At 42.6% G+C, this 15,883-nt stretch overlaps 1 protein-coding gene across 1 annotated transcript in view; it reads right to left on the reverse strand.

The window, feature by feature from the left end:
- OSBP (oxysterol binding protein) overlaps window positions 1-15,883 on the reverse strand; it is a 34,530-nt gene that overhangs the window by 4,571 nt on the left and 14,076 nt on the right. The window contains exons 8-11 of the mRNA XM_072790950.1: window positions 11,057-11,302; window positions 10,658-10,778; window positions 2,009-2,112; window positions 95-190 (exon numbers count right to left, since the gene is read on the reverse strand). Of these exons, the coding sequence (XP_072647051.1) occupies window positions 95-190; window positions 2,009-2,112; window positions 10,658-10,778; window positions 11,057-11,302 (567 nt within the window). The remainder of the gene's footprint in view (window positions 1-94; window positions 191-2,008; window positions 2,113-10,657; window positions 10,779-11,056; window positions 11,303-15,883) is intronic.

Below are 15,883 nucleotides of genomic sequence, written 5' to 3' on the forward strand. Positions count from 1 at the left end.
TTTTTTCTTTTTTTCTTTTCTTTTTTTTTTTAAGAGTAGGCTTTCTAAGGGATACACACTAAGGAAAAACATTTAAAACTCCAACTTCTCTTACCTTTCTTGCTACATCACGAGAGAAGTAGCTGTAAGGGACAAATTTAAGATTGCACTTGTCTCCTGTCTTGTGGTTCACAATATCGATTTCACCAGACTACAAAATAAAAAGCATCATTTTATTAAGACTGGAGGACTTGAATATGTGCCAGACCCCATGCCCTATACTTTTCCATCGTACACTCTCAGACTCCCTTGGGTAAGGGTTCTGGTCTCAGCCAACCCTGAGAAGCCATGAAATTTCTTTGAAACCTTGGTAGGCGGTATGATTTGCCTTTCAGCACATATGTTGATATTCACATAATAATTTACCTTTTCACCCCACTCATACCCTTCATGAACTCTGTGCTTAAATCAAAGTACTCTACTCACAATTACAAGGTTATACATGGTGGAACTTTCTATACTTTATTTCATTTTCTTTCTATCTTCTAAATCCCAAAGCACTTGAAGACTCAGCTTAGAGCACATGGGTGGCTCAGTTGGTTAACCATCCAATTTTTGATTTTGGCTCCGGTCATGATCTCCAACTTTTGGTTTTTGGCTTAGGTCATGAAATCAAGCCCCTCATGGGGCTCTGTGCTCATTGTGGAGTCTGCTTGAGATTCTCTCTCTTCCTCTCCACCCCTCCCCTTGCTCATTCTCTCTCTCTCTCTCTCTAATAAATAAATAAATAAAATCTTAAGAAAAAAAAAGATTCAGCTTAATTCACACATCTACTGTGAAGGTTTTCCTGACTTGTCAGACAGTATTCCCCCCTTTTTAAAGATTAGTTATTTATTTGAGAGAGTGAGTGAGAGAGAGAGCACAAGTCAGGGGAAGAGGAGAGTAAGCAACACATTCCCCGCTGAGCCAAGAACATGACTCAGGACTCGACCTTGAGACTCCAGGATCAGTACCTGAGACCAAGGCAGACACTTAATCGACTGAACCACCCAGGCACTCTCCCTTTCTTTTCTGAATTTATTATAACCATTGTCTTAAGAGCCAACTGACAATTAATTAGATGTTATCTTAGTACAGCTTTTATGCTAGTGTATTTTGTTAAATACTTTTGAATCTATACATATTTGTCATGTTATCTCCAGTGATACAATAACTCTTTGCAGGACAATGTCTTATCTAGCTTTTTTTTTAAATTTTTATTTATTTATGATAGTCACAGAGAGAGAGAGAGAGAGGCAGAGACACAGGCAGAGGGAGAAGCAGGCTCCATGCACCGGGAGCCCGACGTGGGATTCGATCCCGGGTCTCCAGGATCGCGCCCTGGGCCAAAGGCAGGCACCAAACCACTGCGCCACCCAGAGATCCCTTATCTAGCTTTTTATCCCCAAGACTTCGTGTTCTGCCTAGCAGTCAAGTCTGATGAATAATGAAAGGTGGAAGATTAGGAGCCATGTTTATTATTTTGTTGTACTTTCATAATAGCCAACACGGTCCTAGGAGAGTAGTCACTGAATGAATGTTACAAATTGGTCATTTACAAATAATAATTCGTGGTATAGAAACTCAGGGGACATCTGGGTGGCTCAGCGGTTGAGCACCTGCCTTCGGCCCAGGTCATGATCCTGGAGTCCCGGGATTGAGTCCCACATTGGGCTCCCTGCATGGTGCCTGCTTCTCCCTCTGCCTGTGTCTCTGCCTCTCTCTCTCTCTGCGTCTCTATGAATAAATAAATAAAATCTTTTAAAAATAAATAAATAGATAGATAGATAGATAGATACATAGATACATAGATACATAGATAGATACATAGAAACTCGGGGATTATGGGGGCGCTACTGCCTGAGAGCAATTCATGAGAAAAATCAGTAACAACTGTCTGGGGCCAGTTCTCATGCCCTTGATACTGCAGAGACGGACCTACGAACGTACTTCTTCTGCACTTCAGAACACTTTGGGCACCTCTGCTTACCTGATCTATCCACAGCTTGCCCACAATAATGTTGTGCACTGTGGTGGTAACCTTCTTCCAAGTGTAGTGGTGCCCAGTTGCATGGAAAATACAGTGAATGCTACCTGGAAACGGAGACAGGTACACAAACAAGCCAAATATTAGAACAACAGCATCACATTAGCTACAAATAACAATGGATTGATTTTATTCTATCAATATTTCTTACTTTTAAAAGGAAAACAATAAACCAAAAAGGATTTATAATCTTCTTAAATGCTGGAAGCACTGATTGAATTTTTTTCTTCACTTATTTTTAAATTTATGAATAAACTGTAACTAAATGATGACCAACACTCACAACTGATAAAGCTTAGCTAGGAAACGATATTCTGCAATTAGAGAAAAAAGAAAGCAAAAGCTCCAATCTTTTCACCAAGTGTGCCTGCCACACGAGTTGCAAAATTTACAGGAACAGGTCAAATCTGCCCCACATAAAAAAACAAAATTGAATTGTGGAAAAGAGCACATGCTGGCAGTCAGGATGGCAGTGGTGAGGCCCTCTTGTTAGTAAGTAGCCACATGACCTTAAGTAACCTGCTTTTCTAAGGGCCTTAACAATAACATAATAGTGGATAGGGCAGAACTAGACTGAATCCTGGCTCCAACACTTGTTAGAAGTGTGACCCTGGATTGTGTAATAAGGAACTGGTCTGGTATTTCTCCATGGTTCCTAGGAGGGGACCTCTAAACCCCTGGAATCTCCCAAGTGAGAGGTCCCAGAGGGGACCTCCAGGGAAGAAGGAGGCCTGAAAACTGAATTCTGTCCAGTGGCCAATGTTTCCATCATGCCCACCTAATCAAATCCTAATAAAATCTGTGGACGACGGAGCTTAGTGAAGCTTCCTGGTTGATGTGTCCTGATTCCATGGGAGAAGTCATAGAAGTTCTATGTCCAGGACACTCGCAGACCTTGCTCTATGCATCTCTTCATTTGGCTGGTACTGATTTGTACCTTTTATAATAAAACTATGATAGTGAGGATAGTTCTTTCCTGGGTTCTATGAGTCATCCTAGCAAATTATCTACACTAAAGCCAGTGCGTCAGAAGTACGTAGGATCTGGGGCCCCCCAAATTGGTAGCTGGCAACTGAGGTGAGAGCAGTCTTATTGGAGCTGGTGTCCTTAACTTATGCGGTCTACATGAATCTGGCTGGTTAGCAACAGAACTGCACTAGAGTACCAGATCCTGCATATGCTGTGATCTCCCTAGGTCTCAGCTTTATCATCTGTAGACTTGGGATAAGCACACCTTGTCACGCAGTACTGTTTATCTGCCAGTACAATGCCTGAAACATAATGGGTGCTCAAGAGATACAGTCTTCTCTTGTCCCTGTGAGTTCATCTTGCATATAAAACCTAAAGTGAGGTGAAGAGAAGTGCTTAGGGATTCAAAATAATAAAAAAATTTAAAGATAAACATACATATATATATCTTTTTAGAAAAAAGATTTTATTTTTTTGAGAGACAGAGAAAGAGAGCGAGCACGCAGGTGCGAGCTAGAGGAGCAGAGGGAGAGGGAGAGAGAACCCCAAGCAAACTCCATGCTCCACGTGGAGCCTGACGCAAGGCTCAAATTCATGACCGAGATCATGACCTGAGCCAGAATCAAGAGTCAGACACTTAACCGACAGAGCCACCCATATATACACCCTATATGTATATCCTTATATACATGTTGACTAATACAGTTACAGTACTGGTAGAAGTCTAAGCTCTCTCTGCAACCACTAATGAACAGAAGACTAATTATGTGTCTTTCTTGTACATGAGACTAAACTAGCCCTGTTGGCTGCAGCAGCAGTGATGACAATGACACCCAGGACAAAAGGAGCAGCTCTGCTGACAGCACCAGTTGTGTCCTAGGCACCGTGCTACACTCTCCTCATCTATTAGCTCATTTAATCTTCACAACACCCTTTCAAATACCTGTGTCATCTACACACATGCTAAGTCTCCTGCTCAATACTTCTTCTACCACCACTGCTGTCTAGAGTCCTCTCTTGCCTGAAGCTAATAACATTGTTTCGGTCCCACTTCCACCATAGTCACCTTCAAGTCTCTAGTCAAAGTGATGTTTAAGACATGTCACGTCAACTTACCACACTGTGTAAAATCTCTAGTTTCTTCCCACTGCAATGAAAACCAAACCCAACTCCTTTCCCTCATGTACAAAACCCTACAAGATCCGGCCCTTGGGATATCTGGGTGGCTCGGCAGTTAAGCATCTGCCTTCGGCCAAGGGCATGATCCTGGAGTCCCAGGATTGAGTCCCAAATCGGGCTCCCTGCATGGAGCCTGCTTCTCTCTCTGCTTCTTTCTTTGCCTATATCTCTGCCTCTCTCTGTGTGTCTCTCATGAATAAATAAAATCTTTTTTTTTTTTAAAGCTTTTATTTATTTATTTATTCATTCATTCATGAGAGACAGAGGGAGAGGGAGGCAGAGACACAGGCAGAGGGAGAAGCAGGCTCCATGCACCGGGAGCCCGACGTGGGATTCGATCCCGGGTCTCCAGGATCGCGCCCTGGGCCAAAGGCAGGCGCCAAACCGCTGCGGCACCCAGGGATCCCCAAATAAATAAAATCTTAAAAAAAAAAAAAAAAAAAAAGGAAAATATCTGGTACTGGCCAACTCCTCAGATTATGCTCGAAAGCTGCTGTGGCCTTTGTGCTCCTTGAGCAAACATGCTGTGCTTATTCCCCTCTCGGGGCCTTTATCTATAAGGGCGTCTCTGCTGGGACATTCTTCTCCAGATCTTCTGATTGGTTCTTTTTATTAGTTAGGTGTCTGCTCAAATGTAACCTTGCCAGAGAGAATTTCCGTGTCCAAGGAACCACTAACACACTCGCTTCTCCACCATTCACCCCATCTCTGCTTGCTCTAGTTCTTCATAGAACTACCACTGTCTAAAATTAAATAAATATAGACAAAAAATAATATTTAAGTGTTTGTTTACTTTTTTGTCTGCTTAAGAAAAGAATGCAAGCTAGGGCGTCAGGTGGCTCAGTTAGTTAAGCACCGACTCTTGATTTCAGCTCAGGTCATGATCTCAGGGTTGTCAGATAGAGCTCTGTACTGGGCTCCATGCTGGGCATGAAGCCTGCTTAAGATTCTCTCTCTCTCCCTGCACCCCTCTTCCCCTGCTCACACAGACACTCTCTAAAAGAAAAGAATGCAAGCTAAGTGAGGGCAAAGTGGTTTTTGTCCACCATTACATACCCACAGCACCAAAAAGAGTTTCCAGCATATAGTAGGCACTCAAATACCTAGTGATACCTCAGCTGCGGGCACTATTACCCCTGTATTTGTTTCTATTGCTGCTGGAACCAACTTCCACAAACTCTGTGGCTTAAAACACAGGTTGCTACTCAACTGCTACATTTCTGGAAGTCAGAAATCTAAAATCAAGGTGTCAAAAGGCCTATGTTCCCTCTGAAGGGTCTACAGGAGGCCCACTTTCTTGCCTTTTCCAGCTACCAGAGGCCACCTGCATTGTCCATTCTGTGGTCTCCTAGTGTCACTCAAAACTCTTGCTTCATCCTGAGCATAAGAAAAATGAGTTTTGTGGCATTTTAACTTGCCCTACTTCCATCTTCCTTTCCCCAGCTTGGCAGTAGCCTTGAGAACCAGCAATCTCACAATCACCGTAGATGTGAAAAGCAGCAAGCAGCTTAGCAAACACTGGTGGAAGCAGACGATATGAAGCTCCCCAAAAGCCCAATCTCCAAGGAACTGTCATTATCTGACCGATTTGGTGGTTCCCAATCACAAGGCTTGCCTTTATTTGACTTGACTCAGTACCTGCTCATCTCAAACAGCCTTTTCCCAGGGGTGACAAGCAAAACACCAATGGTAATTGTTTAACATAGCAGCTGCCTGAGGTGGTGTTCATAATTGGAGCAGTTAAGGGGGCCCCGGGGTGACTCAGTTGGTTGAGTGTCCGACTTCTTGTTATGGCTCTGGTCACGATCTCAGGGTCGTGAGATTAGCCCTGTGTTGGGCTCTACACAGAGTGTGCAGCCTATTTGGAATCCTCTCTTTCCCTCTCTCTCCCCCTCCCTTGCTTGCTCTCTTTCTCGCACTAAAACAAAACAAAACAAAAAAACAAAAACAACTGCTCCAATTGGAGCAGTTAAATAAATTATGGCTTCAAATTCCAAATTTGATGAAAAACATTAACCTACATATCTAAGAGGTGTAACTCCAATAGGATAAACTCAAAGAGCACCACACTGGAACCCATCATAGTCAAAATACCGAAAAAGAGAACCTTGAAGCAGTAAAGAGAAAAGTGATGCATCAAGATAAATGATCCTCAATAAGATTATCAGAAACTTCAGAGGCCAGAAGGCAGTGGGATGACATATCCAATAATGCTGAAAGAAAACAATGATCAAACCAAGAATTCTATATCCAACAAAACTATCCTTCATAAAAAACGTAAGACATTTCCAGGCAAACAAAAACTGAAAGAATTCATAGCTATTAGATCTTTCCTTCAAGAACTATACCAAAGGAAGTCTTTTGGGCTGAAATGAAAGGACAGTGGACAGCAACTTAAATCTACATTAGAAGAGACCAGTAAAGATAACTATAATTAAACTATAAAACAACAGTATTAATGTATTTTCTACTTGCAGCTTTTTTTTCTGCTACATGATTTAAAAGATACTTGTATAAAGCAACAGTTATAAAACTATGTTGATGGGATTATAATATATAAAAATATAATTTACACAAAGATAAAAAGCACAAAGGAGGAAAGAGGTACAGGATCCATATATCTGCAAAGTTTTTACATACTATTGAAATTAAATTGGTATTAATCTTTTTTTTAAAATATTTTATTTATTCATGAGAGAGAGAGAGAGGCAGAGACACAGGCAGAGGGAGAAGCAGGCTCCATGCAAGGAGCCCAATGTGGGACTCGGTCCTGGGTCTCCAGGATCAGGCCCTGGGCTAAAGGCGGCACTAAACCGCTGAGCCACCCAGACTGCCCCTAAATTGGTATTAATCTGAACAAGAAGCTTAGATATTAATTGTATGACCTGGGATAACCACTAAAATAATACCTTCGAAAATACACTTGATCTAGCCAAAAGGCTGAGAAGCAATCCTTCAAAAATATAGTAAAAAGAGATAACAAGGGTATTAAAATGGTAAACTAGAAAAATATCTATTTGATACAAAAGAAGGAACTAATAGAGGAACAACAACAACAACAAAAAGATATACAGAAAAAAACCCAAAAAGCAAAAATAGCAAATGTAAATTGTAACTAATCAGTAATTATATTAGTTATAAGTAATCACTAACGAAGAAGTAGAAACTGGAAGAACGAATAAAATATGTAAGGGGAATTTTTTTACTAAAATGCCACTCTGGAGCAAATTCAAGGTCCCTGGAACCCAATAAGTAGTGTCACTGACAGAGATCATCAGGCTGACTGGTTGTTTCATTCATATTCCCAATTTGCGATTCTTGGGTTACAGAGCTCCAAAACTATAAAACAATATCCCTTTAAATGTGTCTCTTTAGGGAACCTGACTGGCTCAGCTGGTAGAGCATACGGCTCTTGGCTATGAGTTGGAGCCCCACAATCGGTGTAGAGAAATTTAGATTATTACTTAAAAACCTTAAAACAAATAAATAAATACCTGTATATATGAATGTGTCTCTTTTCTTTTTTTTAGAAAGAGAGAGAGAGAGCAGGTACAAGGGTAAAGTGGTGGAGGAGGGCGAGGAGAGGGCTGAGGGAGAGGGAGAAAGAAAATCTGAGAATCCTAAGTAGGTTCCATGCTTAGCAAAGAGCCTGATGCAGGACTCAATTTCATGACCCTGAGATCATGATTTGAACCAAAATCAAGAGTCAGATGCTTAACCTACTGAGCCACCCAGTTGCCTTAAATTGTCTCTTTCACCTTTTGCACTACCACCTGGTTCTAGTGCCTTGGAACTTGATGAGCAAATTCACATGTATTCTCTGCCACTGTTTTCATTTTGCACACTTCCATTATGTTTTTTTTTTTTAGCATTGTTTTTTTTTAATTATTATTTTTATTTATTTATTTATTTATGATAGTCACAGAGAGAGAGAGAGAGAGAGAGAGGCAGAGACATAGGCAGAGGGAGAAGCAGGCTCCATGCACTGGGAGCCCGATGTGGGATTTGATCCCGGGTCTCCAGGATCGCGCCCTGGGCCAAAGGCAGGCGCTAAACCGCTGCGCCACCCAGGGATCCCTCCATTATGTTTTCTAGAAGCACTCTTCTTTCTACATTGCAAGGATTCTAACTTTTCTAGTCTATTTTACAAGGAGACTCAGACTCCTTGTTATACCACCTCCAAAAACTATCTGCTTACAATCCTGTAATCCTGTCCATAAATCATTCTTCAGTGACATCTATTGTTTTACCAATTTACCCTAGGAGAGTAGAGTGCCCTTGCAAATGTGAAAATTTCACTGCAGGATTCTCCTTCCATGTCACTGATCCAAACTATTAAATACAGCCATCTGCAGGACCAGTGCCCAGAAATCCCATTCTCTGTACATCAGTTTCCTGTCACTATGTTAATTCTTTGTTCAATCTCCCTATGAAAGCTGGGATCTTTGTTTTGTTAACTTATACTTCCTGCCTGGTACATGGCAGGTACTCGGTATTTAATGGATTGAGGGACTTAAGGCAACACATCCTGGTGACCTGAATCCTTAAATAACCATAGGAATAGAATCCTATCAAAGATAATTTTTTAACTCTAAAAAGTTAGATCTACCACATATATCATGTTCATATAGTTACTTGCCCCTTAAGGAACTCTAGATTCATCAAATCACAGAGAAAATGTATAGCGGGATCCCTGGGTGGCGCAGCGGTTTGGCGCCTGCCTTTGGCCTGGGGCGCGATCCTGGAGACCCGGGATCGAGTCCCACATCGGGCTTCCGGTGCATGGAGCCTGCTTCTCCCTCTGCCTGTGTCTCTGCCTCTCTCTCTTTCTCTCTCTGTGACTATCATAAATAAATAAAAAAAAAATTAAAAAAAAAAAAAAAAGAAAATGTATAGCATATCACTGACAGATTTCTTGCTATTTATTAGATTTATCGCTACTTTTAAAATGTATACAACCCTCTTTTTTTTTTTTAAGAGATTTTATTTATTTATTCATGAGAAACACAAAGAGAGAGAGAGAGAGCCGGTGGGGGGGGGGGGGGGGGCGGAGAGACAGAGGCAGAGGGAGAAGAGCAGGCTCCATGCAGGGAGCCTGATGTGGGATTTGATCCCGGAACCGTGGGATCACAACCCGAGCTGAAGGCAGATGCTCAACTGCTGAGCCACCCAGGCATCCCACAACCCTCTTTAGAATTAAAAATAACCCATCCCTTTGGAGAGCCTCAGGGAGCCTCCAAAATGTTTCCATGGATGAAAGTCATATTGTAATATGACCACTAACATCCTAGTTCTGAAAATTAGGTAAGAACATCCCAGGATTTACTACTCTTAACCTAATACTTCTGAAATCGTTATCATCAAAGACAGTTAAGCAATTTGAGTCTTTTCTAAGGTCCTCAGTAAACATCAAGACCAAAATCACTCAGTCACCTTTTCATCTAAGAGCCTTTTGCATATTAGCCACGAGGCAGTAGAGCTAACACTCTCATTTCTTTTCTTCCTTTCATATATTACAAACATTCCTGCATTTGTTTTCTGGCTAATTTCTGTTTTCTAGACAATTTCCCATTTCTATACCTGCTACATTTTGTATTTCTGAGAGAAAGGAGAGTTTACTAAAGACAAGGACTCCAGCCCAGCACTATGGCTGCCTCATGATAGACTAAAACGGGAAATGGACCACCACCAGGGGCTTAGGCAGTTACTGTCAGTTCTGTCTCTAGGGAGCTACTGAGTTTCTCTCTGTCTGCTTTGTGTTTTTCAGCAATTACTCTTCTAGACACACATGGCCAAATGTGGCTGCTCTGGTTCAAGAGAGCCTTGAGATCTCTACTACACTTGGCGAATAATCTCATTTCCCTTAAAGTACAGACTCCCCAACACTGCATATTAGAATTCCTATTCCCAGGCCTGATCTTTTTGATCTTGGTGCACAATTAACTTGTCATGCAAAAAAATCTTTTAAAATGAAGTTTCAACTTACCTGGAGTTCAGCCATTATATAAATGATACCTCACCCTTCCCAGTGGTAGAAGAGAGAGGCGAGAAAGGAGAGAAAAAGGGGAGGGACTGTCCAAAAGACCTAACCTTGCAGTCACAAGAGCTGTGATTCATGGAGTGAAACTGATAGCTCGAGTAATGGGGACAACACCACCAGCTAGCAGTAAGAGTTTTAAGCATGCTAGATTTTATATTCTAAAATCACACTTAGAGATTTATTAGAGATAGCTAACAAGAAGCATTTATGACTGAAAGGCTCCTTAAAGACTCTCAGGCCTCCTCACTCATTTGAGAGCTGAGAAGTGAAATGACCTGCCCAAAGCTAGCAAGTACAGTTCAGTGCCCCAATCAGACTTCCAGTCTCTTGATTGCTAACCCAGTGACCACTTTTTTCATGCCAGAAGATCAAGATCTTTCATTCATAAAAGACGGCGGCCTTACCGAGGGGCATGATGGAGAGGTATTTGCCTCGGAACTTGCTGGTGATTTTGATTTCCTGTCGCAATGTCCAGCCATTTTTGGACTCGGCATGGTGTGCAGCAGCAGGGGGATGATGACTCACCTTGAAGAAATCAGTGGTTCAGATTCAGACAGAAGGAGAAGGAAAAGATACTGCCTCTGAATTGGTATGATAAACACCCAAAGTGCACACTTGACAATTTTATATTCACAACAGTAGGTGAGTACCAGGGCCTCCAGTGTTGAAGCCCTAAAGGAAAAGAAGGCAGTCTGGGGTGACAGGCATGGAATTTCTACAAACAGTAACCCCCGGGGGTAACAACCAAAAAGACATCTCTTTCTTTAAAAAGTAAACGTGTCACAGTCCCGAGGCTCCTTTACCTGCTCACAGAGGGAACGGTACCCATTTTCCTCTAAGCGGTCTAGCTCAAAGGTCTCCCCAAGGAGTGGGTTGAATGGCTTGCTGGTACGGAAGACAGTAGTGGAGTAGGAGGACACGGTAAAAGCTGCAACATAACAGAGCTGTTCTAGAGAGTTCTCACATTTTGCAGCTCGGTCTAACAGCTCGTGGTATTCCAGATCTTCAGTAAGGCGCTGAAGCATGGATAAGGGCTCATTAAAGTTCACCTGTCAGGAAAAGAACAGATTTTAAAACTTTGCCCACACATCTATAAGAGACAGCTGAATATCTGCAGGTGGAGAGATATATCGAGATGTTGAGATGATAAAGCAAATCACTGGGAAGAAAAGAGGCCTTTGCTTTGCTCAGGAGACCACCTCTAAGATCTAACCTATAAGTAACACACTCTCCCTGGCCAACTGTCCATGTCAATGAGCGGTATAAATCAGTTTTCATTTATTTCACTAAGTGTAAGCTCTTTGAGATCGGAACCGTGCCTCTTTGTTCGTCACTGCATGTTTGAGAGCCATCGATGCTTTACCCGTAGGAAACTGGTATCAAATAGGTATAGAAAGAATGAAATAAAAGAAGAAATGTATTTTAGCACAAGTATAGCCAGAGAGGGAGTGAGGCATTTAAAATTCTTGAGGAAGAAAATAAAGGATAATAAGTTATAAGTAGAGGCTTATCCTGACTGGTGAAAAGAAAACATTACAAAAGTTAGCTTCTATTCCTGGACAAGACAATTGCTAATGATTGTTTCAGATCTCTATCAGGGCAGGATTCTGGTTTCTTCTCTCAGGCTGGACAGTTGTGTTCTGGACTGGAGTGCTCATGACGGGGGTTGACTTGAGTGTTTCTGCCTTTCACATTTCAAAGCCAACTTAGGGCTTTCAACTGCAGGATAAAGCAAGTATGTATGTGTGTGTGCTTCTGTTGGGGAGAAGACGTTCATTTATACCCTTAATTGAGTCCTCATGTGTACCGGACCCTATACTACCCACTGGGTATAAAGAGATATGAACATAAGAGACACTGTCTCTCCAACTCCCCCCAAAAAGAGTTAGCTTCTAAATTGCCTATTTGAAATTTAAGATGACTTTACTACTTAAAAAATTACTGTAAAAACAGGTTAGGTTCCCAGGCTAGCCCACAAAGCTTACTTTAGCTTTACAATACAACAATCTCGCTGAACAAGCCTGCATATCATTAGCCTGAGTCCTGAATCCAGAGAACAGAGGAAGGAGGAAAACAATTCCCTTTCTATTGAATAGAGCTGGCCTAGAGCAATATTTCAGCAAAAACAAACAAACAAAAACACTTCTCTTTCCTACGATCCCACCTCTTTTTCTGCATTTTTGTCCAACCTCCTACCCACCAATCCCTGAACCACATACTACCCCGTTCACTGCCCTCTCAATTGTGAAGTATCTTGTAATTTCCACTATAACAAACTTTACAAAGTATAAAGGAAAAAATTTATCTGAGATGCCGTTACCCAAAGATAACCATTATATTTTCATGTTTGTTTCTATGCATTTATACATTTAAAAAAAAAAAAATAGGCTAGAGTCTGCTTTTTCTCTGAGAAACACACCCAGCATTTCTCCATGAGAAATTTCCCAGTGAATGCAGAGCCACTGCACCAACATTAGAACACAACATTAGGACCTACCCTGCTTCAACTAAAACGGGGTCACACTACAAAATCCCTCTCAATACTGAGAGATACTTAGAGAACAACAGTGGAAGAAAAAATGCACACAAAGGGTAATGGACTAATACGGCTCAAATCCTCAAGAGTCTTTTTACGGAAGGTACTTAGAAACTACGCCAACAAAACCTCTCATTGGCAGAGTTTCAGGCCACGTGAAGTAATGCTTGCACGCATGTTGAGGAAAATGGGATGGGTATGTGCTCCATGGGTGGCTACAAGACATATGGGCACAGCCTGGGCCTAGAATCAGTGCATCCTTAAGCCCTAGCTCTTCTTCACACTCACACAACACTCACACACACACATACGCACTCTCACACACACACTCACACACTGCCCTGGCCACCAACAACTGTTTCAGGAACCCAAGTTTCTCTAAAGGCACCAAGCTTTTCATATTGGTTATTTTATCACCCAGAGGCCCAATAGGGAAACAAATGAATCCGCGAATTAAAGCAGAAGGAAGGAAGGAATTCATTACACGGCTGATGGAGACTTAGCCGGCCGAGGAAGACAATTTGGAGATCACAACAGCAGGAGGCCATGAGCATGGGGCTGGAGGAACAAAGAGAGGCAGTGGTAGAACCATGGCGCAGAGGCCAGAGGCCAGAGGCACTCGGCAGTAGCTGAAGCCTCAGGGGGCCTGTCCAATGGAAACCAAAGCCACACAGCCATTGCCAAAGCACTGCCCAGGAGAGAAGGCATGGCCAGGGTCCCCCGCAAACTCCTACTGGTGCCTCACCCTGATGGAGCCCAGCCAGGTGCCAAAGCACGGAAGCCTGAGAAATAGCCTAGAGGAACCAGCTCTCCCGTGATGCATCGCAGTGCAGGCAGAGGGCGAGGACTAGAGCTTTGGGCAAACAGACAGAGAACCGCACACCTGCCATGGCAATGTCAACAAGGAACTAGTGGTAAAGGAGACAGCGAGGTCACCCATATTCAGAAGCTATTTCTGAGCAGGAACTGCCTTTCCTGCTCACCTCCCCACTACTTTTTGTAAGACACCAGGAAAGTGGGGCTTCTTTTTAGGCCCCCAGTAAACCAATGCTTTTATGTGTCTATAGGGTGCTAACTCATGGCTTTTTCTTGTTAACAGTTTTCTAACAAAAGTCCTACACACTTCCATATAAATCTATTTGTTTTCTAAGACCTAGTTAATTAATTACTTCAACATTTGCTAAATAGTATATATGTGCCAGGCACTGGCTAAGCATCAAAGATATGAAGACCAGGGCAGCCCTGGTGGCACAGCAGTTTAGCACCGCCTGCAGCCCAGGGTGTGATCCTGGAGACCTGGGATCGAGTCGCACGTCGGGCTCCCTGCATGGAGCTTGCTTCTCCCTCTGCCTGTGTCTCTGCCTGTGTGTGTGTGTGTGTGTGTGTGTGTGTCTCTCATGAATAAATAAATAAAATCTTTTAAAAAAAAGATATGAAGACCAGTAAGACACAGTCCCTACTCATGAGGAACGCAGTCTGTGGAGAGACAGAAGCCACGTTGGTCCCTGAGACCCAAGAGGGGAGGAGAATACTTTCTGTATGCTACGCACCCCCCCCATTCTTTCCTCCTTCTGCAAGAAAACAGAACCCCCCGATGTTTAACTAGGCCATGCCACTGACAGTAGGAATCTTCCTTTCCAGCTAGCTGTGGCCATATAACTAAGTTCTGGCCAGAGACTGAAGTGAAACTAGTTCATGCAACTTCCAGGAAGCACTCGTAAAAGACAGAGCATGCCCTTCTCTTCCCTTCTTTTTGCTGACTGGAATGAGACGCTGATGGTCCCAGCTGGAGCAGCCACTTCAGACTTAGAAACTGAGGCCACAGATAGCAGAGCAACAGGATAGAAAGAAACCCAGTACTGAGAGTGTAGAGAATGGTACCAGCCCTGGATCCCCGATTTCTGGACTTTAACATGAGAATGAGTTAAGCTAGTATTTGTTTAAAGCAGGGGTTGGCCAGCTTTTTCTGTAAAAGGTTAGATAGTAAATATTTGTATGGCCCTCAAAGCCTAAATATTTACTATCCCATATGACACTACCATATGGTCTCTGTCATAGCTTCTCAACACTGCTATAGGATGAAAGCAGCCACAGACAATAAAGTACATGAATGATAGTCACCGTGTATCAACACAACTTGAGGGGCACTAACATCTAAATTTCATGTAATTTTCACATCATGTCCTCTTTTCCATTCTTTTGAAATATTTAAAAATACAAAAACCCTTCTTAGTTTGTGGGCTGCATAGATAGCAGCCAGATTTGGCCTTGAGGCCCACAGTTTGCAAACCCTGGGTTTAGACAAACAGATTTTGGCTTTGCTTCTTTAAATTGATACTATGTGTAACAGACACACTGGTACAACACCAGGCAGACGGTAGGCACTCAGTAAATGCTAAGGTAATGAGTGAGCAATGTTGGAACACAACCTGTTGGAACACAAGACAGAGCCAACTCACCCTGACCGGATGCATGGGTGAAAGCTGGCTAAAGAGATAATGGTAGAACTGAATCCTGAAGGCTATTAGCCACAGGAAAAGAGAAGCGGCAAGGATGAGTGGGGAGCTGATGAAAGTTTGGGCAGAAAGAGCAGTCTGTGCAAATGCCCTAAGGGGGAGAAAAACCAAGAAGCCTCCGCATACCTGAACGTGACTCTGAATGACTAGATCACCAGTGTAGGTGGAGCCCGGTCCAAGGGAGGAAGTACCAGGCCCACTAAGGAATCTGGACTACTCTCAAAGCCAAAAAGGATCCAGTTAAGGATTTTAGGCAAAGGAGTAACATGACTAAGTTTGTAATTTTAAAAAGGTCATTTTGGCAGCAGTGCGGACAGACTGGAGGAGGGCAAGATGGGAGGCAAGGAGGTCAGTCCAAACACCAACTTCATCATGGAGATGGTCCTCATCTTCCCATAGTGAACGGACTGTTTTTTGCTTCTATGCTTCTGTGCTTTCCCAAGCTGTGTATGGCCAGCACTTCCCATTAGCGCTACCATAAAGAGTAAAATTCTGTACCTGTTTGCACTTCTGTTTTCAGCTACATGCTTTTAGAAAAACATAAACTGTGCTAGATTTATTTGTATATGCCCCCAGCT

The sequence above is a fragment of the Canis lupus genome, chromosome 21 (assembly GCF_048164855.1).
Source record: "Canis lupus baileyi chromosome 21, mCanLup2.hap1, whole genome shotgun sequence".
NCBI lineage: Eukaryota > Metazoa > Chordata > Mammalia > Carnivora > Canidae > Canis > Canis lupus.